Below are 27722 nucleotides of genomic sequence, written 5' to 3' on the forward strand. Positions count from 1 at the left end.
GTAAGACAGACGCAGACGACGTTGCAAAGGAGCAGACGACGCTCAGATAGGGGGTCGCGATCAGCCAATCAGGGCTCGGCGTTCTGACGTCACCACTACTTCCTTTCTCATGCGCAGAAGACGAAAATGAGCCCACTTGCGAGGCGTATAGCTGCCAGCTCTCACATGCCGCTGATAGCTCAAGACACAGAAACACACAAAAACAATGAGCCAATCAAATGGTATCGTGGTCGTCCGGTACCCCTACCTTGTCGTGCACTTTTAATAGCTCAAATTACGAAAGAAGTGTCAAACTCCTGCAGGTACTTTCCCCTCCGGTCCAGCCGCCCCCCATAGAGGGCTCCTTCCCGTCGTGCACATCACACGAGACCGACGGCGAACTGGCGACCTCCCCGAAACTGAGCAGCTCCCTGGACGAGGGCCTAGACCAGCTGCAAGTGAGTTCGGCAGAGACCAAGTTGCGTCAGTCCCTCGCCCCCAACTTCCAGAGCCTGCAGGCGAGCCAGCACTCCAGCGAGCCCAACCTGAGGGAGTTCGAAGCACGCAACGCGCTGCGAGTGAGGCAGGGCGGAGCATCCATTGAAGAGTGCCTCCTACCCGTGCCGCCCGTTGTCTACGACGCAACCGAGGAGAGTGCGTCGCTGCACAGCGGCGACGGCGTTGAAGTCGAGGTCGCCGTGGACACGCTCTTCGACGCGGACCTGACGGCACGGACCGAGGTGCTCGCCAACATTGTACGGAGCTTCCAGACTTATGCTCCGCCATTTTCCTCCAACGTGCCCAGCACGAAACAGTAGAGACTGGTTGTGAGGTGTGACGACTGTGCGAGAGACGGACGCTCTAGCTAGAAGTGGAACTGGGGCCTTGTTAGCTAGCAGATGCGTGCGTTGGGTAGAATTTCCTGCGTTTTTTGTTTTTTTTGTTTGTTCTGTTTCTGATGTTTACTGTGCAGGCAACTAGTTTTATGCATTGACGTTGGAGGGGACAGAGTTCCAACGTTGAGGTTGGGTTTGAGCCATTTTCGAGCGGGCGACCGTTGGGGATTGCGGCGAAGGGTTTGAGGACGGATTTTGCATCTAGAGGATGCTGTTGTGTGTGATGTTGGTGCAGATTGTGATATCTTTGTTGTTGTTCTTTTACCAGGAGGTACTGGGGACGCCATGTTTACCCCTTCATACTAGTCAGCATCTCTTTAATTTTGCGTGTTAATTAGATCGGGCAACTATGCATTATTTTCTCGTTTTGCTCAGGTACAGAAAGTATACAGTGGTTACAAACTAGAGACTTTCCGCATCAGCCGTAACCTTTCCACATATCTTGGGGGCAAATGCCTCCATGGTTTGTTAAATACATTACAGTATAACATTTATACTGCATAGTGAATGTTTGGAGGTCTCCTTGGACTCGCTTTTCTAATCAGGTACATTATACAAGAGGGCATGTTCAGTAAGCATAGCCTTGCTTCAAGGGCCCTGATATCTATTCTAATAAAGCCTATGTAACATATTAGTTTGGCTATTGCTTGTCTTATGTAAGATACGTCTATGCTGTTAACTTCTAGTTGTTTCAGATTTTATTTGCATTCCATTTTGATCCATTCTGGACATGCTTTGTTCAAAGCTGTCCGACAATGTTATTCAATGCGAGATCCTGGTTTTGCTGCTACTGAAGGAAAAGATTTACTTGACATTTTTTGTAGCGCATTGCATTATAAATCATTGCTTCCAAGAGGTTCATTGTGTTCTCCATTTATCGCCGATTGAAATGGGCATAAAAGTAAGAAAACTCAAGCGAGTTCGCCTTTTTCAGCCCAAATAGATTTTATTTTTTAATTGTTTCTATTTGTACTTAGATATTTTTTTATATGAATACACGCATTCTGAAGAAAATTCCCAGAGTCGGGCAGGCTTGTGCAAATTGAGTTTCTGCGCAGGCGACTTAGGGCCCTAATCTGGACACTTGGCGAGAAAGTCGGCGAGAAATCCGGCGGCTCTCATTGGCCGGCGCCAAGGTCAAGTGCGGCGTTGGCCAATCACAGTCGCTAGATTTCTAGCCGACTTTTTCGCCAAGTGTCTTAGGGCCCCTGGTGAACGATCATAGTAAAAAAAGCCTCAAGACAAGAAATAAAAATGCAAACAACCATAGCACCACACCACCCAGATGGCGCGAGCTGCCTCCTGTATACATGTGTGAAGTTGGTGCTAGAACTTTTAGACCCAAAAATTTCCACAGAAATAGCTAATTAAAAAATATATATATATATCTTAGCCATCTTTTTTTTTTTTTGATCCACGAAGGTCAAAAGTCGCAAGGTTTTTTTATTACATCATGGTATGGTGACGCACGCTATCACCCAATTGAAGGTTGCAGTCATTGCATACGTCCATAGCTCTCCGAGGGGGAACTGGTTAAATTTTCTCTCTCCCATCTTGGGTTCACTCGTTCATTCGTGATACCTGTGAAGCCGGTTCGAATGTAAGTACTCTGCTTGTATTATTGGAACTGACCCGTGTAAGTTAATATTTCTTATATTCTCAGCAGTTTTGCGTGACAATTTCACTAAGCCGGCTCTAAAACAATGTTTCTTTCACACGTAATCGGGTACTGCGTCTTGCGCGGTGTGTTGACTAAGCCTAACGCCGGATAAAGCTTTTGAAACTTCACTTTTCCTTTCAAACTGACCAATGCGCGACGTTTTGTGTGCTAAGAAGTGTTCTTTGACATGCAAGGGTTGCTTAAAGCTCTTAGTTCAGGTCCGCGACCGCTTATTTGAGTGGTTGCGCACAAAAATCGCGCCGGTCACCTGTCAATCGCCCTTTGTGAAAGTAGGCCTAGCGAACGCGCTCGATCCGTGACGTTGCGCAACCAAATGACGCCCGAATCCTGTGGTGCGGTCGATAGCTCGTGGTTCGTGCCGCCATTCATCATGCCCGAACGCCGAGACTAAAGTGAGCCGCTGAAGGCCGCATAGTGTGCATGTTTTGGACCGCCTCGGTGGCGTGACCCTTTCCGGGTTCACTAGCGTTTTTATGAGCACGCTTCGCGCGCTGCGTGTAGTGTCGTGCTACCACTATATTCGCTTCTTCGGTGTGGGAAACGCTCATGATCGTTGCCCCCTTGATTTCTTTAGTAAGCGGCGAGATGCACTACTCACAGTCAAGTAGTGCCAGCTCCTAAAGCCATTCAAAAGTGTAATGGCCTATTTTAGAAAGTCGCCGGTTCAGGAGGTTCTGCTATGAAAATACGTCAGCACGTGCTCAAGCGAGCGCGGGCACTTCCTCGGCAACACAAGCAAGATCCGGCTGACTCATTTGAGCTGCAGTGACCTCGATTGGGCTCCCTGAAATCATCATTTGTCCCTATTGTGGCTTATCCACGTTCGCTCTAAAACGCTTTTTCCGTCTCCTTCCTAATCAGTTCATTGTTCACGTCCTGAATAGGCGACTTTCTAAAATAGTCTATAAATAAGAAAACAAAAAACAACGATAGGAGAAAGAAAACAACCGGGGAGCTAATTAAATGTAGGGATGTTATAATGTAATAAATAATAAAAATTCCACACAATATTTCTTAATCGTAATAAATTCTTAAATTTCTAGTAGTAACTGAAACAATAAACTTGTGCACCAGTTGCTTACGCGCGTTAAAATAAACACAAGTGCTATCCTGTCATACGATAGGGTAGCTCTTGTTCCGTGTTCTGGTTTTTGTGTTGTGTTTATTTCGATGGCCAGATAGGTTGACTTGTTTGGCGATCTGTTTTTGTTCACACAGATTGCTGCACCAACAAAGTATAACAACAGCTTCCTGTTCTTTGTTACCTTTTTGTGGTAGTGAAGCCAAGGCCAGTCTGTGCATTGCTTTGAAGAAGGTGCTTCTTACCTTACTTTCATGGCGCTAAATGAAAGTTAATATAAAATGCCCGTCTTCTGACTACATATGGCAATTTATTTGCGAGCTATCCACTTGGTGTTCAAACTTTGCTTGTGAGTGACTGAAACAGACGTTTACCTGGACCAGTTCTTGCAGGCTTCTCCATACTGGGGGTAAGGAAATGATCTTCAGCGAGAGATATAAATAATTTTGCTTGTAAAGGGAAATACAGGCAAGGAGGCATTTTTATGGCGGTTCAGTCATTACAGTTTTTCATTTTCAGATAACAGTTTCGTTGACTCGATGTCATGCTGAAGGCTCCACTTGATTCTCGGAGCTCTGATGAGTTGTGTATCATGTTGCAGAATCGCTGCAGACATGGACGGCGGCATGGGCAGGGGCGGCATGTCCAGGGGCATGGGCAGGGGAGACTTCTCCAGAGGCCGCGGTGGCCCCATGAGAGGCCGTGGTGGGCCCCCTGGGTAAGTCATATCCCTCTTTGGTTCTCTAGTGCTGTTTCGGCTTTAGAAGTCTTGGTTTTCGTGTGCCTTGCTTTGTAAAGAAATGTTAGAATGGTTTGAGAACCCTGATTAAAGATCAAGCAGTTCAGCGAGCACCCTAGTGGAATTCTCTTCGGTGTTTCTCTAAAACACGGCCAGCGACCGGAACAGGCAGATTTTGCTTATGTGAGACAAGTAAAAATTGTGCAGAACTGCATTTCTGCACAGTTCTGCAGTCTTTGTTTCTGCGGTGCCATCATGGCAGTTGCGAACCAAGCTTACTGTTTCCCACATAACGTTTTACCTAATGCACATACGGGTTTTCAGCACTCTTCGGAACTGAAACTTAACATCAATTGTTTCTTTGCTTCTATTTTCAGCCGTAAACAAAGGTAGGCAACTCAATTTATTGGTCACACCACTTCATGTTAAATACATTAAACACTTGCATGTTTCTGGTTTTGTGAAAATGGGGAAAAGTGGTATTGGTGGTGGTGATAACGTCTTTATTGTAAGACTTTGTACTTTGTTAGGTCTGATGTGGCACCTTGGCAGGTCTTTGATTATATGCACGGTTTTAGCAAGATCTTGCTATACCATTTTTTGTGCATGCCTCCGAACACTGCTGTGTGTTTACCTTAGGTGAAACAAAACTGTTGACAGCAGGTCAACCACTCTTTAGCACCACTACTGAACGGTGTCTCCATAGCAAGCACATGATGCCTGTAACCTGAGCACACTATTGCTGAATTTTAAGGTTTTATCACATGGCGTGAAAGCCTTCCATCAAAACTAGCCAGTTGCAAGGAAGTGCAAGTCAGTCTTTAGGGAACTTGCTTGAGAGCTACACTTTCTGCAGGTGTGCAGGCAAGGCAGATGAATCCAGCATTGCTTTGTTTAATAAAATTTACAAGACGACACTATAAATGTATGAAAATTGATTGTCATAACCTGGTCTATTTACAATTATCAATCCATGAACTCATTTTCTGTACACTAAGGGAGGTAAAACCTCTAGAAATTATTTTTCATGTAATGTTTATGAAGGTCTTCAGAATAAAGTGTAGCAATATCACTAAAGATGGGAGTAAAATCTAAACATCTTAACGAATGTCCAGCTCAAGATTGCCAGGACATTTTTTCAGCTAAGTGTCTTGGTGACGAAAAGCACCTTCTAAGATTCGTGTACCGCCCTGCCAAACATTTTCAACCACCCTCCGTCAAAAAGAAAAAAGTGTAGCTCGTGTGGCAAGAGTGTTTAGGTGTTGCGACACCTTAGTGAAATGATTCTGAACCCTAAATGGCTAATTGTTTTTCATTATGCCTAAGAACTCGTGAATGTGTTGCGGTGACATTTCAAACCTATTCGAAGGGCAACAGTCGTGCAGGAATTTCGGTTCAGTTTTAGCATCTGGATGACAAGTCGCTACCCACCACCAGTGGGTAGTAAAATGTTCCTAGAAAATCTGTAAACGGCACCCTTGGAGACAAGTTGACATCAAACTAGCTGTCTTTCAGCCGCCTCTTTTTGCTTTCAAAGAGCTCTTTTAATCTTGCAACCTAAAGCATCAGTTCAACCTTGTTTTTCCACAAGGAAGATAATCCTCTTAGCAACTCCCATTCCTAAGCTGCGAGGGGAGCCAAGTTGGGGCAAAGTAAAAAGTGGAGAAGATGAAGAAAGGAGGTGGGCAAAAGTGGAATGTGCTCAGTGTATGCCTGCCTTTGAAGGAGCTGTGCAACAATTTCAGTGCTGCGCTTAAATAATTTGGGAGTTGATGTCTCGACCTTTCTGAAGTCAGGAACAAACGCTTTTGCCTGCATGTCCTAGTTTTCATTTTAAAAATGGCCAAAGATTTTCAGAGTCACGTGCGCTGTGATGTCAATGGAGGTCGCGCGTGGTTCCGATGAACCTCTCTCTCTAGAGCAATCGGTTAGCAGCGAGAGCTCATCCGCTCGCGACCACGTGCTGGCACAGCACCAACAATATGGTGAAAGGAGGAAAGAATCATCCGGGTTCGGCCATCCCTGTCCGGGTCCGGTCATCCCCGTCCGGCTCTGCCCCCGTTCCCCTCCGGCGTCTGGCAGCTGTTCGCGGTAGCAGATAGAGCCGACGGTTTTGTGTACCTAGGATAGATGGCGCCTTTAAAACTCCCATAGTAAAAGTTTTGTTGATGATAGCGGGTTTTTGACGCATATATATTTATGTTAGAACGGCAAGATTTATGGAAAAGTCGCCTTTTTTTGAGCAGGTATTCGCACAACTTGCTATCTTTCTATAAGACCCCCATTGACATATGCCGCGTAATTCTCGTGGCCACCGCGCGCGGCTGCAGGTCGGGAAATATTCTCATTTTTGCCTCGCGATTACGCGGCGGAATCGCAACATTTCAAAGGAAGGTGTGTTTTCTGCCCTTTGTGACAAGATAAACAATGTCAAAAGTAGAAGATGCCGATTCTTTCAACATTAAAATCGTTGCATAGCTCCTTTAAGACAGGTGGCGGGCGGGATCTACATAATTGTTGCTTTCTTTCGGCAATAAAACCATGCATGGCAAAAGCCAAAAACCTGCTCGTGACATTTTTTTTTCCTCAGTGCGTATTGCAGTTTTGTATCCCAAGATAGTGCAAGAGTGTGCTGTTATCATTTGCACCTGCATTTTTATTGTTTTGTGTACCGTAGGCACTTCTCATGGCGACCTAAATTTGTACGGATTCATGCAAATGTCGTAAAATTGATCACACCTTGCAACAGTGAATGCATGGTTCGTGATCCCCTTTTCACCTGGTTACGAAGTTTCGTTGTTGGGAAATAATGTCAGAAGCTATGCTTTGATTAGTGTGAACAATTTCAGACCATGAATGCCGAGTCTTAAGAACTTCCTATTTGGATGAGTTCAGACTTCCATGGCACGGTTGCCGCGTAAAAACTGCCTCGCCCCAAAATACTAGAGGCATGCAGTGTGGTTCGAGCTGTAACAATGTCAAGAAAAGGATTCCTGTTGTGGTGGTGTTGTAGATTCTTCCAGATGTTGATTTCTTTGAAGCTCACGTTTTTAAATTTGGGTAAGTAAATGTTTTACTCCCTAAGTGTGCAAGTCCTACTTGAGCCCCCCTATAGGAAGAAGCTTACTGTGACTAATAGAAAGTGGAAGACTAGTGGAGAGTCATATTTTGTGATAATTAACGAAGGTACTTACTATGCACCATGCAGGTTGATAATCTGATCAGGCTAGTCGTGGCAAAACAACTTTGTTTTTTTTTTTAATTACATTTTATTGTGTTAAGATGTACTGTGCAAGTTCGAAGACTGCGTTCGAAAGCTGGTTTGATATTGTTGGACAGCTGAAGAAACTAAAAAATGTAAAAGAAAACTTTTGTTGACATTACATTTCTGGCGCATCAAGCTGAGCTTCCTGTCAGGACGCTGGAGGCTGCACGAGTATGCCCCAGCTGTGCACACTCGCAAAGCCACGATTTTGCACATGCTCGTTTTGGAAGCGTTGAGGTGACGTGTAACTTCAGTTGTCAGAAATTTTGCTGGAAGCATTAGCATATATTTACGGTATTATGAGATTGAGGCAGTTCGAAAGGTTTAGAATTATAGCCTAATAGGCTGCTCTTTTGCAAACGAGCGAGTATGCTTTGTCAAGCGTCTGCATGAAATCGTGTCGTGAAGTAGAGTGTCACTGTGGCACTGGGGAAGACAACAGTGATGACATACCGTAGAATACCGTGCATCCGCCCATTCCGCACTAAGTGCCCATCCCCAAAATTTGAAACATCTGAAAAAATATGCACAGTACATATATATCTAAAATTGATGTTGTCTCATGTGCCCATCCCCTATTTTTTCACGATTATCTTCAAATTTTGAGTGGGCGCTTGCCCGGTATTTTACGGTGGGTGCCCTGGAGTGGCATAGATTTTGGATAGCCTCGGCAGTTGTGAGCTACAATGTGACACATTGCGAGATACTATCACAATTGCTACACTGGCATAAAGTGCTCGTTCTGGCACCCAACCTCAGCTTTCAAATTTGGTGCTTCTTCGTTTGTCAAAATGTGACAAAGTGCCTGATGTCGGCGTTTCTGCCAACTGTGTTGCGCAGTGTGCTCGTTTTGTCACTGGTGACGAGCAGCACAGCGGGTCAGGATGTAGTGACGGTGCTCCGGGAAGGATTTAACGAGCTTGTCGGCAAACTCGTCCTGAAGCCCGTACTGGTCCGTCTTCGTGCATTTTTGATACGCGTTCATCTTTGATGAACAAGCGATGCGGCCGTCTTGGCAGCTGCCTGAGTATCGGTTTCCGATTGTTTCCCACAGGTCCTTCAGAGGTGGCCCGCCGAGGGGAGGGGGCCCTCCCGGCCGTGGGGGTGGAGACTTCATGGGCCGAGGACGAGGAGACTTCTCGCGGGGCCGTGGCAACGGAGACTTCTCTTCAAGAGGCCGTGGGGGTGGCGGCGACTTTGCCCTCAGGGGCCGAGGGGGTGGAGAGTTTGTGCCCCGTGGACGGGGGGGCGGAGACTTCGTACCCCGTGGGGGCCGAGGGGGTTTCACCCCGAGAGGCCGCGGCGAGTTCACCCCAAGGGGCCGCGGGGACTTCACGCCGAGGGGCCGTGGCGACTTCACTCCGAGGGGCCGCGGCCGCGGCGACTTCACGCCCCGAGGGCGGGGAGACTTTTCCTCGAGGGGACGCGGAGACTTTGCACCAAGGGGTGGTGAGTGGTCCCGTCGTTTTTCGAGGCTGCTGTTTGCTTAGTTGGTGTGTAGCTGAATACGGTCGTGTCTCTGTGCTGTGGCCATCTCGGTCTGTAAGGGAAGAAATACTGTTTGTCCCCAACAATGTTTTCTCTTTACATGGCTTGACTTAACACCATCCATAGAGCGCTCCGATGGTCTCCAGAGGAGCTCTCCTCTTACCAAGACCCTCTTGATTTTCCTAGACGTCATTATTCTTCCCCCAGAAGATTATAGAAGATAACCCGTCACTCAAGATGTCTCTACAAAAGCAGCTTCCCCCTCCCTCCCCTCTCTCTCTCTTTTTCATGGTGGCCAAAAGTATGCAGTGTGATACACTTTTGGCCACGCAAGCCCTGTATAGTGGGGCGTCTACTATATTAACTGGGTCTCTATTAACGAGATGATTGTACTGCGCTTGATCTAGGCTACATCTGCTAGGAGCTGTTTGTGGGGAATAGGATTTCAGTGTCCAATTGAATTGACCTTCTTTTTTTTTTCTATTTTGAAATGGGTTATTTTCTGCATGGTAACAAGGAGACCTCTGTTCAGTTGCGCTCATTTTTTTTTTTTTTTTTGTCACACCAGGAGGCAGCTTTGATTTCTACTGTTAGGTCATAACGTCATACTATCGAATTTGAAGAAAGCGAGCTGATACTGCAATCTGCTTGTTGGCGTGTCTGCAAGTCTGACGAGAACAATGGACTTGCATAGTAAAAATATGATTGGCTAAGGATGAGTAAAGGTTTTAAGCTGCAAAAGCTTCATAGCCTGAACTGCAACTAGTATCTTGACAGGTTCTACGGTCTACATAAACTGTATTGCATAAAAATTGGGCAGTTCCCGCGGTTTTGACGAAGTGCTCCTGCTGTGCTCGAGTTTACTTTTGAGGATTCTCCACAGTGTATCAAGTTTACACAGCACATTTGGCAGCCAACCATCTCACTTTCGGTCGCATTTCTTCTCCCGACACGTTTACGGAGGCAAAGTGGTCTCCGCTCGTCTCTGTAAACTGCCGAAAGGGAAGGCCTCCGCTTTTTACCTGCCTCACTGGCACTCGTAGGCCAGCTGTCAAATCTGCCGTCCGTGCAGAGTTGCAATGGTGTCGACGAGCGGCACTCAGCGGTGTTGCACCCCGCAGGTGGCTACTCCGGGGGCCCCCCGAGCCGGGACCTGGGTGGCATGGGTGGGGGCGGACCCCCGGCCGCGATGGGACGCGGTGGACCCTCGCTGAGGGGAGACGGACCCCCGAGGGGCATGGCGCCCCGGGGAGGCATGGGGGGAGTGGGAGGACCACCCGCCAAGAGGGGCCGCTGGGACGGGCCCTCGGCCTCCTCCTCCTACGCCGACTCCTACTACAACAACGGCAGGTGGGCCCCTTTCTTCAGTCTTTGAGGTTCCGTGTTTTCGGTGATACCCCATTAACCCCCTAGGCAGTTTGATCAAAATAAGGGAAAACCGAAAAACCCCCAAGTTAAAACCATCCTCTAAAGGGAAAAAGATTTTTACGGGTAAGAATGTTTGTCCCTGCGGCTCTATTTTGCAGCGACCTGAAACACAGTTGCCAATATAGTGTCAACAAAGATTTTTTTTTTCTAGCTTCAGAACTGCAGATCTTGTCTCATTGCTTTTTTGTTATCGGTACAAGGACGTTTTTCAAGTATTTAGGTCACGCATATGTTCCCTGAAGGTCCCGTGCCCCTGGCCTATTTTCTTCAATACTAGTCCCTTTGTACCTTGGTTTTTTGTCCGACACTAGTAATTGGCACCGAAAAAAAAATGAATTTGGGAGGGGGGGGTGAATGAATTAACTCCGAAGACTCTGAACCCTAGTGATATTGTATGGGCGTTGTAGTGGGTGACAAGACGAGAACGGCAGGGTGGTCCTTCGTTTGTCTCGCATCCAGCGTGGGCTTTTCGGCTTCAGTGGTGCTTCGATGTCTCTTGGGCCTCCAGCGTTCGGACCTTTAAAAGAGGCGTCCTGCCGTTCTTGTCCTGTCTGTAACCATAGTTGCTTTCGTGGGCTACAGTTCGTTGCAAGCCTGAAAAGTGGGTCGAGCTCCTTCCGCAAAGCCCTCTGTTCTTTTTGATTTAGCAGAGCAAAGGCCAGATGTGTGATGAGTGGAGAGGAGGAAACAACCGATTGTAGTGAGCAGAGAGCTTTGTGGGAGGGCTTTGTTTTGCTTGTCTTAACCTGCTACAAACTATAGTAAATGAATGGGTGTTTTCTTTGTGATATTGAAAAGTCCATGTGAGAAACCGCTCGCTTCCACTGCTGCAAAGTGCCGTTTTTTTTTTGTTTTTTTTTTGTGAAGGCAGCATCAATTTACTAATCCCGAGCTGTGCGAGTTTATCAGCGCCACTTGAGAGTTTGCTGTTTCATAATACTGTAAGCGGGGGAAGATGCACAGATAGTACCTTTGTGTACATTTGGCATGAGCTGTTTTGTGCTATGCTGCCGGGGCTACACTCAGTTCACTCCCGAGACTACAGTAGCAGCTACGTGCCTGCCGGATCAATCGGTCTCCTCCCTCTGATCACCTGACACGGCTCTGCGCGGGGGTATGGGTAGGAGCATGACATGGCGAAAGAGGTGTATGACTAGTCCAACAAGGACATAGTACCTTCAACTGCAGTCTTGGTTTACGACTGAATGAAGTATAGCATAGCTTCCTCAGTGCATGCAAAGAAGACACCGAATAAAGCCACGTGCTTGTGCAAGTAGCGTTCAAGCGCTGCAGAAACTGTACTAGCCCTGACAACCTGGCACACAAATTAGGAGTATAGTTGTTTTGTCTTTTACTCTGATAGCCTGCTTGCAATGTGGTTTTTGGGCTCTGCCTCTTGTGTTGGAGACCTGCCCAATTATATCTACCATGCTTGCCCTCCCTGTGGGTTGGCTTAGGTGCCCCCTCTTGCCCCCTCCCAGCCAAGACTTTGGAAACGCTGCGGGCGGCTTCGACGACGGCGGTTACGGGTCTGCTGCGCCCACAAGTCGGAGCTCATACCAGGACCCCTACTCCGCGCCTCCGGACATGATGGGCAACGGCTACCAGGCCCCCAGCACGGGTGGATATGGGGAGCCTGCCGGCGGATACAGCTCCGAGTTTTCCAAGCCCATGGACCGAGGAGTGGGCGACTACAGGAGCAGCAGCGTGGGCGGATACGCCGCCCCTCCCATCGCGGGCGGAGGCTATGCGAGCAGCTACGACGACAACAGGGGCTACGGCGGGGGCCGACAGGACGGCGGCTATGGCAGTTCCGTGCCTCCCGCGGACGGCTTCGGAGCCAGACCTGCGGTGGATGCGTACGGCGGAGGTAAGCTTGCTTTCACTACGGTCTCGACGGGTATCCTTCTCAAGACTGCGTCTGGCTGTCTGAAGACGTGGAGGTGGAGAGGAGCTGGTAGAAGCGATCTGCAGAAGTCTATTCTGAAGAGAATTGGAGTCTTCAAAGTACCATATTTTCTAGTTTATAAGTTGCATCTTTGGGGAACTTATAAACGGCAGCGTTCACAGAAGTAGTTGGTGTATAGGTCACACCTTTTACGAGTTGTAGTTAGCACAGTAGGCGCTGTGAGACCGCAATGTTGTGATTGTGGTATATGTGCAAGTTGGAGCTAGTGGATTGAGCAAAAAATAAAAAACCTCTACAGCAAATTTGTGTTTGTGTGCTAGCCATCGCTTCTACAGGAAGCTACCATAATAACGAGTGTGAATTATCGTAACGGGATGAACTTGTTACGATGCGACAGTGTGTTAAAATCACTGCTCTCCATTTGTTGTAAAAAATATGACCTAGATGTTCCACATTTATACTGCACCGTTGTACAAGACACGCTGCTGGAAATTTCGGAAAAGAACTTTGGCTGGTACACCGGAAAATATGATAATTGTGTTGCGTGTACATTTGGATTGGGGGAGGTCACTCGGGCTTAATGAGCAGTATACAGGAGAACACGTTTCGCGGCAATGCTGTAGAGTTGCTGGCTTGTCTGTTGCCCTTCCGCATTTGTTTCCTCAAGGTAGATCCTTCGTCCTCGCACTCCTCCACCTCCATCGGAAAAAAAAAAAAAACGCTCAAGTTGTTTGACACGCTAATTTTTATGTTGTCGGTTTTGTTCCTAGCAATGTACAAAACACCTCATTAAGTGTGTTCCGGCGTCTCTGTGGGTTGACATAGGTAATGCTTCGTATAGCTACCTCAGGGCTACACTTCACCTGTGAGCTTGCGGCCCAGAGGTGCATCCCCCACGTTCTGACATATACTGTCACGTTGCAATGCGGTCCGTTGAATCCACATCCGCTGTTTTGCCTCTAAGGAAGAGGAAAATGATAACATTATGGAGGGCAGTTGTCTAGAGAGCATCAAGTGCTTGCTCCCTTCTCTCCCCTTGATGCTCGTTCAGACTCATTGCAAAAACTGTGACAAGGAAGTACCAACACCAATTGTGTCGTGAGCCTTCCTGGTACTGCAACATGACCGGAACAAGGGCTTAAATTTGACGTTTATATGTGGAAGTACGAAAGTCGCACCTGTGTCCAGTTTATGCGAAAAAAGAAAATATGTATTCCGCAAGATCCTGGCTGTTTCTGTTCAGCCAAAGAATTTAAGTATAAAATGCATTTCCAGAAAGTAGGAAGCCAAACATGTCTTGCTTTAGAACCGCATCACCGAGTTAAAGTTGGAAAGGTACCATCTAGCATAGCCTGTCCAAAACTACATCACTATACCCTGTTGCAGGTTAGGAAAAGCGGGGCAAGCTTCTCCCATCAAGCCCTCCACTCTTACCATTTTAGTGAGTGAACGTTGAAGAAATTGTGAAACGATGCATAGATTGTGCACAGGCCGTTAGTTGGCCTATCGGTTCCGACATGAAGCCTGTGATTGGTTCAGAGTTTTTGCCGAGCACCGACTCTGCACTCGTGTGGAATGCGTTTCGATCCGCGTACACCCTGAATGCAGACGAAGCCTCGTCTCTAATACGTGGCCCAAGTGCTTGATAATGGCTGCCACACATAATCTGTGCATTATTTTGAAACTTCAAAAAAGGTCTATTGGACTTGCCTTCTCTCCAGCATTTTTTTGCCAAATAGAATGAATATAGGCCTTTGCGGGGAGCAGCTTGTCCTGCTTTTCTTAATCTGCAACAGGGTATAGTTCCAATTCACACAATGCAGTTTTAATCACGAGGCTTGCTATAAAAGTTGGCTGACTAGTGCTTGAATTAGTTAAAGTGCAGTTAGCATGAAGGCCTGATTATGGCTGCTGCTTTTTTTCTGGACCTTTGTGGATGAAGTGAGTGTAGAATTAAACTTGGAACTTGCAGAGGTCTATGAGAAAATAGTACATTCTTGCATTACATATGCTCGATCAATAGCTGTAGAACTCTCGAAACTCTTTGGCGGAACTAATAATCCCATCTCTAGGCGTTTCATTTTTGGGGTACATTGTCCCGACAAATAAGGGATTGCCTCTGCCATCTCTACAATGCAAACATGGCGTCGAGTGAGTGCCTTTGTCACCTTAGTCTCGGCAATGCTACTTATTGTACCAGTAACGATGGTACCGTAGGGGGCGGTTGCCAGAACCTCTGAGCAAAACAGCCCATGATAGCAGATAGTACTTCCTTTAAAGCAACGCCACTTGATAAAAGGAAAAAAATCTTTTTTATATAGTATATCTCCTTACCGATAACCATGTCTCTAGTGGCAACAGTATCAAGGCTCTCTAGCAGTCTTCTTAAAAGTACATTGCTTCGGTACGGGGGTTTTTGCAAAGAGACACCACTGATAAGACATTGAGCGTTAACCCGTGTTACCACATAAGACAGAACGCTATCTGCTTGTTTGTTTATTGTGGCGGTGGATGTTGCCTAGCGACAGCTCCTCCACATGCGCCGAAAAAGACCGCGAGGTCTGGGCAACGTAGTGGCCGTCGCTCGCCGCTCACTTTGTCGCAAAGGCGGCGAGGAGGCAGGCTGAACCAGATTGACCGCTGTGAAGCCCCCCGATGCGACCGGGTCGTTGTAACAAATGTCGGTGTCTGTCATTACTTGCAGGTGGCCCGCCCCGTTCAGACGATCGCTATGCGTCGTATGACAGCTATGGTGGCGCTTCGTACAACCAATCTCGGGATAGCTATGGTGGGGCAGGCCGCTATTAGGAGAGAGAAACAAGGCCCCTTCCTCTCTCTTTGGTCTCCTAGAAAAGAAAAAAAAAGGCAAAAAGCAGAGAGCGGCAGTGTTTTGGGAGACGAAAAAAGCACATCCGGCATTCCCCTACCACCCCACTCTTCACGATACCCATCTCTCTTCGGAAACGCCTTGATCGGAAGAAGTGCAAACAAGGCTTGTTTCTCAAAGGACACACATTTCTAAGCATCGTCCATTTGTTTCCCACTCTCTTGTACATTTTTTTTTTTTTCTCTTAGTGTTTTGAGAAAGGACAGCATTGACCTGTACCCGAAAGCATCTTTTTATATATATGTAGTGCCCTGTTTCTTTAATTTACGTGGTGTTAGCGAGACCCCTTCCATGTCTTTAACTCGGTGCGTTGTACGCGCTGCCTGTGTCTGTGTACTCTGAGCGATCCGGACGGATCAGTGGAAATAAAACGTGTCGAGTGAAACTCATAGTTGCTGCGCAGTCTGATTTCCCAGGTTCTAAGCGTTTGGCAGTGGAACCAGCTCCCAAGCACGTGAGCGATACTGCATTTAGCAATACGCTATGCAGACTGCATTTTAAATGTTGCTAAGTAGCACTGAACTACTCATCAACTGGCCCATTGCACTGTTCACGTTTCTTAGTGGTGACCCCTGTTAATTGCATTACCTTTAGCACTTCTCTTAGTAACTGGTAATGTTTTACTTGATCTGTAGGAAGACTATGGTATTAGATAAATGAGGTAACATGGCAATCAAACTTTGTGTAGTATTGCTGTGGAAGTCTGATATTGGTCAATGTACTTACTTAAACACTGTCAACAGTGGCCACATTCATGCAGAAACAATGTACCAAGGTGCTCAATCTGATTTATGTCAGTGACTGCTATGGAGACCAAGCATGTGCCAGACATGGCTTAGTTAATCTGTGCAAGAGCCTGCTGTGGCCCATAAGGTGCTGTGACAAGGCTGGGATTAGTAATGTTGCTAGAAAAGTCAGTGATAAATAAGATAAATTCTGTCACAGGCAGCGGGCAGAAATAAGCTATCCTAATATCCTTATAAGATAGCCCATCCCGATCTTGGGCACGATTTCCTCTTCATGCAAAAACGCTAAGACTGCCCACTCCTAGGAATTGCACCACTCAGTTGACCTTGGCAGTCATGGGGCAGCTTTTTTTTAACCACCGTCGTCTTGCTGCATTTGTAGGGATCTTTGTTGGTGTCATTTAGAACAGCTTGTGATAACATTCAGTTGACCAAAATCATTTCACTGCTAATATACCTAGTTTTTGTTTTTATATATATATGTGCGAGCAATGCTTAAGCTACAAGCATGAGCTTGTTGCCCCGAACGATGCTGGCACCGTAACTGTGTGTATGCCTGGCAGGGATGCTAAAAGTCCAGAGCTTGTTTTTATAAATTTTGGTGTGCTCGCACTTGAAGAGAATCGGAGTGTAGGCATTTGGCAGAAGACACCAAAGAGCATTGAAAGAAGCAGCTGCGCCGTTATTGTCGTGGGGATGAATGGCAGTCATGGTGCCTATAACAAAGCCAAAAGATCCCACTGTAGCCTTAATCAAACTTTGTGTAGGACGTGGGATGTAGTATCGCGGCTACAAGGCAAAGGCAAAATGGTGGCGACTCGATTCACAGCGGCGCCAGCCGAGAGAAACAAGAACAAGGTCTCAAATTTTGGTCGCTGTTGCGCACTATAGTAAGTAGGAGTGGGAACGCCGGGGCACGTGGCCTAGGCGGAGCTCAAGTTCGCCTGCTTCTTGCACAAGGGTTGCGGTGATGTCGGAACACCAAGCTCTTAATGGCTGATGGAAAAAATAGTGGGTAGATCTCAAGGCATCTCGCATTGATGTCTACCCACTATGTTTTCAATCAAAGCCAATCGGAGCTTGGAGTCCTTTTGACGTCACCGCAGCTCCTGCGCAAGAAGCAGTCTACTTATTCTCCACATACATGCCGTGCCACCTCGAGGCTGATAAAACAGCATAGTGGAGAGGAGGTTGTGACGGTGTGCACGTCGGAGTAGGCCCACACTGTCGGCCCCCTCTCCGCTACACAATTTTGTTAGTCTAGACTTAGCGCAGTGTGTATCGAAAGTCATTCACTCTGGCATTCCTTTTGATACTGTTCGCTATAATACAGGATTTCCCCCCCAAAAGATCTGCACGGTTTTTTTTTTCACCACAAAATTTAATTACATATCGCCACCTCTGTTCGAATGTAGCACCAGCAGTCCGAACCAGGTGTAAAAGTGTCGGGACTAACTGTTGTCTCATTCAAAAGTTACAGATGATTTTCTGAAAATTTCAATGGGAAAATAGGGCCTGTTTTTTGTAACTGGCTCCGTCAGCCGCCAATTTCCCATAAAAAAAAAAAAAAAATCCTGAAATTCGCGTAACCTTTTATTAATGTGCCAGAATGCTGTTTTGCAAACAAGCCCACACGAGGTGTGGGCACTGCGCATGCACAAGAACCAGATTCACGTGATGAGATGCGTCTATGCATGCACCCTACCAACAGCGCCGTAACGTCAAGACCGCGTGTTGGTGTATATAGTGGTTCTGAGACCTTGGCTTCAGATTCGGATTGCTCGTGCTACATTTGGGCGGATAATGAGCGTTCGGTGCTGCATAATTCATTTTTGCAGGGGGAAAAAAAAAAAACTGTAAATTGGGAGGACACGTTTTGCATTACTCTATGGGGCGAGTGACACTGTCACAAAAACGTGCAAGTAATCGAGCATTTCTCAAAATTTTGGCATTTGAAGTCTGTTAGCGACTGTAAACCAACTTTTGCATTTCAGGTAGCTTGTATGACGAGTTGTGTGAATAGACGTTAAAGAAACCAATTTCCAGATTTCTTGGAATACCTTACATTCCCGGTCTGGCTACAACACCAACTTTCATTTGTCACCCTACGGAAGTTAACCCTTCCCGATAATTTCGCCCAATTTTCTCTTTGTTTTAAGTGGGCTATCTCGGGATGCATTAGCTTGTGTGATGAAAGTTGCTTCTAGAGACAAGAGCTCATATTCTTTACTTTCTCTGTGTACCACTCACTGGTGGGGATTGACCAGCCTTTGCTTGCTCTGCAAGTGTAAGAAACGTTGACAATAGAAAGCTACAAACAAAAACGCATGCTCATGTGATTGAGTGTTGCATTAGGCCACAATGTAAGCGTTTCTGGCTAAAGCAAAGGTTCAAATTAGCACTTTAGTTTCTTTGTAGAGCATATGTCCACAGCTCAATTAGTGGTCACCCCTATTTACGAAATGTTTAAAAAATGCTCAAGTTTAAAACGACACGATGGACACCTCACAGAGGGTAGCCAATACCTTTTGTAGTGCTAGTCGCAGTTGGGGCTTTAGCGGAAACGAGAAATTGAGGTAGATTATTCCACAGGCGTTCTGCTTACTGATTGCAGAACGCATAAAACTGCTGCCATCTTGAATTTTTTGGTCAAACCAAGCAAGTGCCCACCCTACCATGTGTGACCCTTCTGCATCGCCACTCAAACCTAACAGGCACCCATTCCCTAGTTTATCCCAGTTGGGGACTTTTAGAATAGCATGCCCAATTTAAAGCTTCTTATGAGACATGGCAAACGTTGGTGCAGATTATGCCAGGGAGTTTCAGACTACACCCTGTTGCGGGACAAGAACAGTATGAATTATTCCTGCAAAGCCCTCCACCCTTTCTGCTTAGCAGAGTGAACACCAAAGAGACGAACGAGGCAAGGAGGGACTTGCCTCTTTCCTCTCTAGCGTTCGATCTGTTAAGTACAAGGGGTGGAGGGCTTTGCGGAAGAAGCTTGTCCTTGTCCGGCTAAGTAGAAAGGGTGAAGGGTTTATAGTGTTTCCAAAAATAGTTGCAACATTTGTTGCTAAAAAAAGAAAAAAAAAAGAAGTTGAGAAATTGTATTGCATCGGCTTGCACATGAAGACGTGACGACAGCTGTCGTGTCCACTTGTTTTGACACACTGCTCTTGTCTCCGAACTAGCCATCCGATACTTGCTGCTGGTGCCGATAACTTTGTGCCTGTTGCGAGCAGCAGTTTGCTGGCAACTGTCGGCCATCTTGATAAGTCTTCAAAACTGTTTAAGGCATGCACCTCCCAAGAAAATGCAATGTTCTGTGCCAAAAATCGACTGCTAGGCTGTGTTCCTTAGGAGCTGCCATCGCACAGTTCTCACAGTTTTGCTCCCAGAATTCCCCGCACCTCTTTATCCACGGTTCCAAATTCTCTGCATCTCTTTATCCAATCTGGGATTGTCGCAAGGCCTCTTTGGCTTGGAACACGACTCATCTTGGCTTTAGCTCTCTGGCAACATCTCATGCCTGGCGAGAGTTGCCCAATTTGTTTGGGGAAAATTCGGCTGTGTGCATGAAACCCAACCCAGAATGTGAGTTTGGCAGAGGTGACTTGTTTTTTTTTGACCCAAGGAAACCATGTTCAGAATCTCCCTGTTATCCCCAAGTTTTGGGTGGGCACTTGCTCTGTTATAGAGTAGGATTTTTGTTACCTTTGATTTTTTTAATCCTTTAGTGGCTGTAATAATGGTGTAGGGCACATTTCATGACACTGTTTTGCTTGGAATTAAGTGCATCAATCACCTGCAGGTGGTATTAAAGAGAGCCCTTGGGTGTGAAGAACTGTTTCTGGCTGGGTTAGTTATAGAAACAGTTATTCCAGCTTTCTGATTGAGAAGTCTGTTTGTTACTAGCCTGTGTGCTGCAACGCTCATAGTAGCAAGTCTTGTCTATTACTATTTTAGCTGAAAGCTTGTACTGCTAGCATAATGTAATGTTCACTTAGCAGTTTAAATGTAATAAATTGTGCTGTATAGATGTCGCAAGAGATTGTCAAGCTCAGTCCACCATGGCTTTAAATATGACTGGACAGTAGGGCCGGAGAGACGGTGTGCCTAATTTAAGCAGAAAACTAACGAATCTCGGATTTACATAGCAGGAATCATTAGCCTTAGAGCTAGAAGTTTCGTCGGGGTTTGTAGCTATACGGCTGCCGTAGTCCCTAACCCATTTTCTCTGGCACTGCAGGTAGTGCACCGAGGTCAATCATTTGCCAGAGCTCTGGCTGATGCCAATCTGTGCTCAGTGCTCACTGTATGTCTACTCTCCCGTGAGTGATGCTAAGGTTAGCGATAGCATGACTTGCCTGTCACTAGGTGAACACCTAGGTAAATCCTAGTGGCATCTGTTTTCTCTGAATCTTGATCTCAAGTGCAGTCATCTTAAGAAAGCCTAGTTGATGCTTCTCCATATTTAATGTTATGCAAGGTCCCATTAGTGTTCCTCTAGCCCTGTGATGTGTAGTATTAACTCTGCCAGTGCACACCAGCACCACTGCAGGAGCATTTTTGACTCTGCGCCGTGCAAAAGACGGCAAGCTTGGGACTGTAGGCATGTAGTTGTCTGCCAACAATCCTGTGACCGAGAAAGGTGCGGCCCGACCTTGAGCAAACGATACACTACCACAAAGAGCTCGGTTCCGCGATGCTGAAAACAAATTCATCCGAGGATGATGAGTACCACAGGTGGGTTAACCAAAGTTTCATTACATTGCTTCCATCGTGTTCACTCGAAAAGCAAACCGGCTCGAGAAAGCCGAGATTGACGCTGTAGAAACCGCTGTCTGCCAGAGGCAGAAACAAAATGGAGGCAGTTCGCTCTTTTTTTTTTCCCGTCTGTTTTATTTACGTTCTGCACCGACGTGCACAAAAGAAGTATCCGGCCTGGAATTCGGCAGCACTTCAAACTGTTGCTGTCTCTGCGAGTTTGATGCGAATTTACTTTGAGTGCTGCCTTCTGCATGAGCAGCCGTATAAGACCTGTCAAAAGTCACATTTGTTTCTGTCAAAGAGCTGAACCTCAAAGTGCCGAGCACATTTTATAGTTGTGTGATGTTGTACTAGCGTTCTCATTGCACATAGTAGTGAGAAAAATTGAAGTGCACACTCCTCGACGCCAATCAATAGTATTGAGAAAAATGAAAGTGCACACTCCTCGACGTGGATCAATAGTATTGAGAAAAATGGAAGTGCACATTCCTTGAGGCTGATTAATACTACCGTTCAAACTGCTAAATCTGTTGGGGTTGGGTAAATGTCTCCGGTTCTTGTTGCATGGTGTAAGTCTGCCCGTATGTGCAATGCCTTGTGCAGATGGTGTCCTAATAATGCGTTACTGACTGCTCCCCAGGTTGAACGTCCTTTCTTATGCATGGATTTGGATACTGTTCTCGGTGAGTATAACTTCTGTTGAGCTTTCCATGTGTTGAGGTTGTCACCGTTGCTGTATGCTAATTAGGTCTTTACAAAATAGCTAGCTTGGGGTTAGAAAATGTTTTTTCAACTGGAGTTTTATTGTTGCATCTTTATGCATAGCTTGCACCGACTTGGCTAGACATAATAGGGGAAAGGGTGCATAAGAGTGCAGCTTCCGCTGCACTACTGAGACTCTTCTGGCTACCTGCAAGATGGGCAGACTGATGTCGCGTGCAAGCCATATATAGGCGGCAAATCAAAAATTTTGTTGGACGAGGTAGGTAGGGACATTACCAACTTCAGTGACTTCCTTCCACGGGAATGATGCTTATTTGTAACTTTGGTGGACAGTCCAGCAACATGCAACAACAGAGCAATGCTATGTAGCTTAAAATGTCGGGTTACACTTTGTCACAAGTTCCATGCCGAATTTCAAAAGACTTCGATATACTTGTTAGTGAGCGCGTTGGTAATGATGTAAGTTTAGAAAGAGTTATATACGTAAAGACGGGGGACGGGACAACACATCTTTCATGATCTGTTGTCCCGTCCCCTGTCTTTACGTATATAACTTTCTAAACTTGCACTTGGATATAGCTTTAGAGTCATTAATGCGAAAGCCTTAACTGTCCCATGGAGCGAGCTGACGTCATCAGTTTGAAGCGTAAAAATGGCTCCTAGTTTCCCCAATCCCGAAGAAGCAAAGTAAAGCTGATGGATTTTGCCTTCAGTTCCATTGGCTGGCGCGCGTCGACAGGGCCACTATTGGTGGCTGCTTTCGTCACTTTCCACGACCGCTCACCCCATGGTGCTGCGTGTCCATCAGCACCGTTAACACAGAGCGTCCAAGGTCGGCGTGCCCAGGTACCATGCGCTTTGACCAGCGATGAAAAGTATGCAGCAGGCAAAAAAGGGAGCGGAGAGCGGCTTGCATGCTTTCGCATTCACAACTCGTAAGAAGTGCTTAGGTGTACTTCGCGCTTTTTTTCCTTGATCACATGTAAAGAAGTGATTCGCAGAATATACTGTTGCACCTGTGCTTCTGATAACAGTATACACATCATGGGAGGTGTATTGTCTGGTCATTGCAGTTCTCGCTACCGTTGATGACGCCACTTCCGACTATTGCCCAAGTTGTGGTAGTTGCAATGTCTTATTTCTAGCATATTCTGACATTGTGTGGATATGTTAGATCTTTGCGTGCCTGCACAGACAAACTATTTAGGACTCGAAAACCTGATTGTACTCTGCTTAACTTCCAGTGCGAGCATAGCAGAAGCTACAAGGGTGGGCTCTTGGCATTTAGCAGCTCTGCCAAACACACAGTCGTGCAGTGCAAGTATTGTTCAGGACAGCATGCTCGTGCTTGTAGCTCCAACTTCACTTGCACACAGCGTGAAGCATGGCGAACTTCCGGGGAACTGTATTGCTTTACTTCCAAAGCTTACAGTAACTGTAACCTTTCCTTCGCATTTACCGTTGAAAACATAAAAATGAACATATTCCCCATCGATTACTACTACTTTGGTTTCGTGTCAATACATGGAAGTATATTGTCCATGTGCATTGAATTGAAATGTATTGGAAGCAGTATGACTAATGCCATTAGGAATAAAAGTTGGTGGGTTGTCATAGCGTCTATAGTCCAGACACTACGATATTCTACAAGAACAGACTTGTGAATGTCTAACTGTATTTTTTAACTGAATTACATTTCAGCCTAATTACTTAAGGGCAGGTAGCAAACAAATCACGAACCTCCATTAATACTCTACTGAGCTCCAACAGACTGGTGATGATCTGTCTCCTTCGGGACACCACCTCACGCACAGAGAGGATTGAGCCCCATGAGACATGAAAGCACCTTGAGGCTTTTAGAGCAGGGGTGCACAACCTCAAGGCTGACAGGCAGCTGCATATTTTTGGTGTGTAAGTATGCTACATCAGCAGTTGAGGGAAAGGATGTATGAAAGCTTTACGTGCTATGGGTCTGTTTTTAGTAACACTACACAATCTAGAAACAAACTGTTGGGAAGAAAAAGTGGGTAACTGGATTGACCGAGACAGTGCAGAAGACCAGGATTCTAGGGGAAGATAATGTACAGTGGCCGGCGATGCGAGCTGGAATGTGCGAGCAGTGACCAGGTGGTCAGCGAGCGAAGCATCAGAGGGGCAGTGGTGGTATTCAATCTCGTTGATGCACCCTCAGACACAATATATCCTTACCCTCTGTTGCACGCGTGTTTTGCATCCATGTCGGCCGACGTCATCAACATGCATTTGAATGGCATGTTACGAAACGTGAGGGCAGAAAGGGGGGGGGGATGAAGTGTGTGTCCACTAATTTAAACGCAGCCACTGCCGCTGGGGCACTTCGCTCGCTGCCCGCCACACTGTTGCATGTAGAGAAAAGCGGAGCAAGCTCTCGCAAAACCCTAAACTCTTTCGAGTGTAGCAGAGATAACTCTGGAGAGGAGGTGAGGAGGGTCTCTTGCATTCACACTGATGACGTGGGAACAGTGCAGGATTTGGCGAGAGGGGCTTGCTCATCTCTTCTTGACCCACACCTGTTAATAAGCCGTGAGGTCTGTAGTGCCTAATTGCTGCTCGCACATTGCAGCTGATATAGCCGGCCACTGTACACCGCCGGCAACTATCTCCAGGAATACTTTTCTTGTTCGCAGTTCTCTGGGGCTTTTTGCACTGCTTTTGCCGTAAGGTGCCGACTCGCCCGCTGGCCCAATCTGCTGCATTCGAAAACTTTTGCTTCTCTGCATGTCCTAAGGAGAGAAAACCCACTTGGTACATGAAAACTTGCCGCATTCTTGGGGAAGGAGGAGACCTGCGCTGGTATGCCTTGGAAGCACACGCAGATGAGAAGTAAGCGTCTTCGACACATACTGAAATGACGCAAAGACGAGAACGAAAGCAACACAGCCCGATGGAGAAAGGTTTTCTAGGGACCTACCTGCCCGAAGCCGCCTCATTTCCAGTGTCTCACGCATATGTACTATGGTGAAGCTCATAAAGGCAGTTCGACTCTAATCATATTCGTCATCTTCTTACTGTTGTATTCAAAGGTTGTGCACCCCTAAGCTTTGATGGCTGATGTAGTAAACTAAAACTACCTTCTGCCTTTTTTCTTTTCTTAATATACAAATGCAGAGAAGACACGTTTTTTGTTTGTTTTTAGCAAAAATGTTCATTTGTTTGGTTACAAACATGGAGGTGAGGGGGCGATTTTTTAATTTATTTGAGGGAGAGGCGTGCCATTTTTTGTTTTTTCTCTGGCTGATATTCTATCATTGACACGTGCAAGTTTTTAAAAAAAAAATTTATTACCTGGTTTTTAATATTGCTTGACTCTAAGATGACATGCTGCGGTAGCACCATAGAAAGCAGTTTACTGAAGGGGGACGCCATCAAGGTGCAGCGACATTCGTAGTCCCTTGGTTATCGTGCTTGGTGGGAAGTGTAATCTTGAACTGTGCTTCGTAACTGGATTAAACCCTCACACCATGGTGTACAGCAACACTCGTGTGGGCAGGGTTGCGTCTCATCTTGCAATGCAGATGTGTACATTGCTCTTTGCATCGTACACAAGCTCCAAAATGGGAACGAAAGCTTGTTCCTTCTCAATCTTGGAATGAGTTCCCGTTGCAAGTGGAAAGGAATGCCTTCCCGTTACTTTTAAAAAATCCCAATGTGTCGTTACGTTATTGTTAATTTCCACATTTTAATGCAATGTTGTGCTGGATAATCTGCATGTAAAATAAAGCAAGCGAGTGAAAATATCCACATCAACCCGCGTGTTGTGTCTAAATACCTACTAAATTCTGGTAAAATTCCAGATAAACAGACAAAAATAACAAATAAAAGGAACGCCGTTCCTCCTATTCTTCGCTCAAAAACATTATGCGTTCTTGTTCTGCCGATGGTAGATGGAACGTTTCTTCCTTCTATATATATATATCTGGATATATATTTTAAAAAAATGTTTTGGGAAGTATTTTTTTACAGTTTCGTACAACATTGAATGTTACCGTAGTGAGTGATAGCATCTTTCTTTATTGATACTGTCAACCTCTTGCGAGATCGTAACAGGGGTGGTACATCGAAACTTCAAGCAGGATGCACCTGCTGTGACAACAGAAAACAAAAATCTGAATATGTGGTAGCATTTTAAACGTCAGGTGGTAGGCTGTTCCAATCAATCATGGTACGAGGAAAGAAGGAGAACTTAAATGCATTGTTTTTATATTTATATGGCTTTTTTGCTATGTATATTTGGTAGACCTGGGGAAAAAAAAAAAGTATCCTTCTCTACTCCAAGCTCGTCATTGGCGATAAGGTAAACTTATTCCATAGAAAAGTGCAGTGTAGTTTTACTTAAAGGTTCAGCATGAAAACTCTTGACTTCTGCAAAGCACATAATGTCTCCCTTGCTGAAGTTCAAAGCTTTTAAGTTTGTATGTTTTTTATGCTAAAGGTAGTGAAAGTGAAGAACCTGGCTCTGCTTAGCATTGATCACTGTCAAATGCTTAGAGGGAGGGGGAGGGGGCAGGTAAAAAAAAAGTGGTGAATATGTGTCGGAGTAAAAATGTAAAGGCCGTGTTAGCCTTTAATTGTTTGGGTAGTTCGTTTGAATTGCCAGGGGCCTTGCAAACTGCATTGGTTAAAAGTCCCAACTGCGCAATATCGGCTGCCATTTGGAGCCATTTGGAATTCATTCTCGACAGGAACAAGGTTGAGCTCTGTAAGGAAGACGTGCGCCAGAGTTGATGTGCTCTTTCTCTGATGCAGCGCTACTACCTCGTCCATCACTGCTTCTGCCTCCGGCCTGACGGCTTCATTCAACAGTCCAGGGTGGACCTCTGGCATCTGTCAAAGCTTCAGGTTGGTCCTCACTCCCTGGTAGTTGCCGAGCTCTTGTTTGTTAAAGAAACACTCGAGACAATTAGTCTGAATGTAGAGAATGATTTTGGCAAGGGTAACTTAATGAAAACACTAAATGCAAAAGCCAGCGTAAAAGCGAGATGCCGGTGGTACCTCACCACCCTTCCCACTGCACGTATGCAATGCGCATTGGTGTTAAAAGCAGTGGTTCAAAACAGAGTAGATTGCACCAAGTTGCTGGAACTTTCTCACTACGGAAACTAATGGCTCTGGCTGGGCTGGATTGTTGCGGTAAACGTCGGCACATGGTGTGCGGTTATCACTTCGGGTAACTCATCGACTTGATCATATAGAACACTGACAGTACTCGGAAGTTCCGCAATATTCATCATTGGTCATGGTTCGTTCAGAGAAACATATTCGCGTGTGCCTTCGAACCTTGTTCGAAGGCACAAGGTGAGAGGTTGACTCCCCGTGCAGCTTTACAAATTTCTTTCTTTTATCTTTTATTTGATAAATGTAATCGACTTGATACTTCAGGTAGACTATGCGGCAAACTTGTGTTCCTTGAGGTGACGAGCATACCGTAATCTCCCGAGGGATGCCCCTACCCCAAAGATAACCTGCCCCTCTTTTGCTATGATTTCTTATTTTTTCAGAAGCACCAGGAGATAGCCCATTTCTAGTAATTGCAGGGCCCTGGCCAATGGTGACCTTGGCAAAAGCGGTGTCACTTAGCCATGGCAGGAGAGAAGGGAATATTGCTGTCTAGGAAGGACAGTCATTTTTGGTTCACCGCCCCTTTCTGCGATCACGAGTTTCACAGTTCACAAAATCTAAGACTAAGAAAAGTTTCCCTTCCTCTTATTTTCACCCGATCTGCTCTCGATTTTAATTGGGCTATCTCAAGATATTACGGTAGTTAGCTCCGTTGAGTGCACTGCCCACTGGTGCACTGTAAGTAGCAGCGGTGCACCTGCGGAATGAATGAGAGCTAAATATTTGCTTGTGCTCCAAAACAGCTCTCTACAAATAGAGCTCTGGAAAACTGGCAGTTTGGCATGAATTTCAGTGTCGGCAAATATTTACTGCACTTTTCAGGAAGTGTAAAGCTATGCCCTACCTAATGTGAGGTCTCTGATATGCAGGGTACCAACAACCTGAAACATTCTGGGCCACTGGATCCTCTGGGACAAGTGCTTCTGTGGTTGATCTCCGATTTACCAAATAAATGGTGTTGTGTTGGTTTTTA

The 27722-nt window shown here is 46.1% G+C and overlaps 2 protein-coding genes across 7 annotated transcripts in view; both read left to right on the forward strand.

Moving 5' to 3' along the window:
- The window catches only part of LOC120837943 (UV radiation resistance-associated gene protein), a 41038-nt gene extending 39308 nt beyond the window's left edge, over window positions 1–1730 (forward strand). For both annotated transcript variants that reach the window (XM_040207593.3, XM_040207594.3), the window contains exon 15: window positions 303–1730. In XM_040207593.3, coding sequence (XP_040063527.2) covers window positions 303–797 — 495 coding nt within the window. In that variant the 3' untranslated portion in view covers window positions 798–1730. The remainder of the gene's footprint in view (window positions 1–302) is intronic.
- Window positions 1731–2369: 639 nt separating this feature from the next.
- LOC120837952 (RNA-binding protein FUS) lies at window positions 2370–27722 on the forward strand. Of its 5 annotated transcripts, XR_006078385.1 has the most exons (8): window positions 2370–2475; window positions 4239–4355; window positions 8696–9090; window positions 10251–10479; window positions 12015–12427; window positions 21510–21552; window positions 26378–26470; window positions 27619–27722. XR_006078385.1 is itself a non-coding variant. In XM_040207604.2 (6 exons), exons 2-6 carry the CDS (start codon window positions 4252–4254, stop codon window positions 15272–15274), a joined length of 1245 nt encoding a protein of 414 aa, XP_040063538.2. In that variant the 5' UTR covers window positions 2370–2475; window positions 4239–4251; the 3' UTR covers window positions 15275–15744. The 5 variants fall into 5 exon arrangements, 2 of the variants coding, with proteins under 2 accessions (XP_040063538.2, XP_040063539.2); XR_006078383.1 differs by lacking the exon at window positions 21510–21552; XR_006078384.1 differs by lacking the exon at window positions 21510–21552 and having other exon boundaries at window positions 12039–12427.

This window comes from Ixodes scapularis, unplaced genomic scaffold (assembly GCF_016920785.2).
Source record: "Ixodes scapularis isolate PalLabHiFi unplaced genomic scaffold, ASM1692078v2 PGA_scaffold5__190_contigs__length_132052651, whole genome shotgun sequence".
NCBI classification, from domain to species: Eukaryota; Metazoa; Arthropoda; class Arachnida; order Ixodida; family Ixodidae; genus Ixodes; species Ixodes scapularis.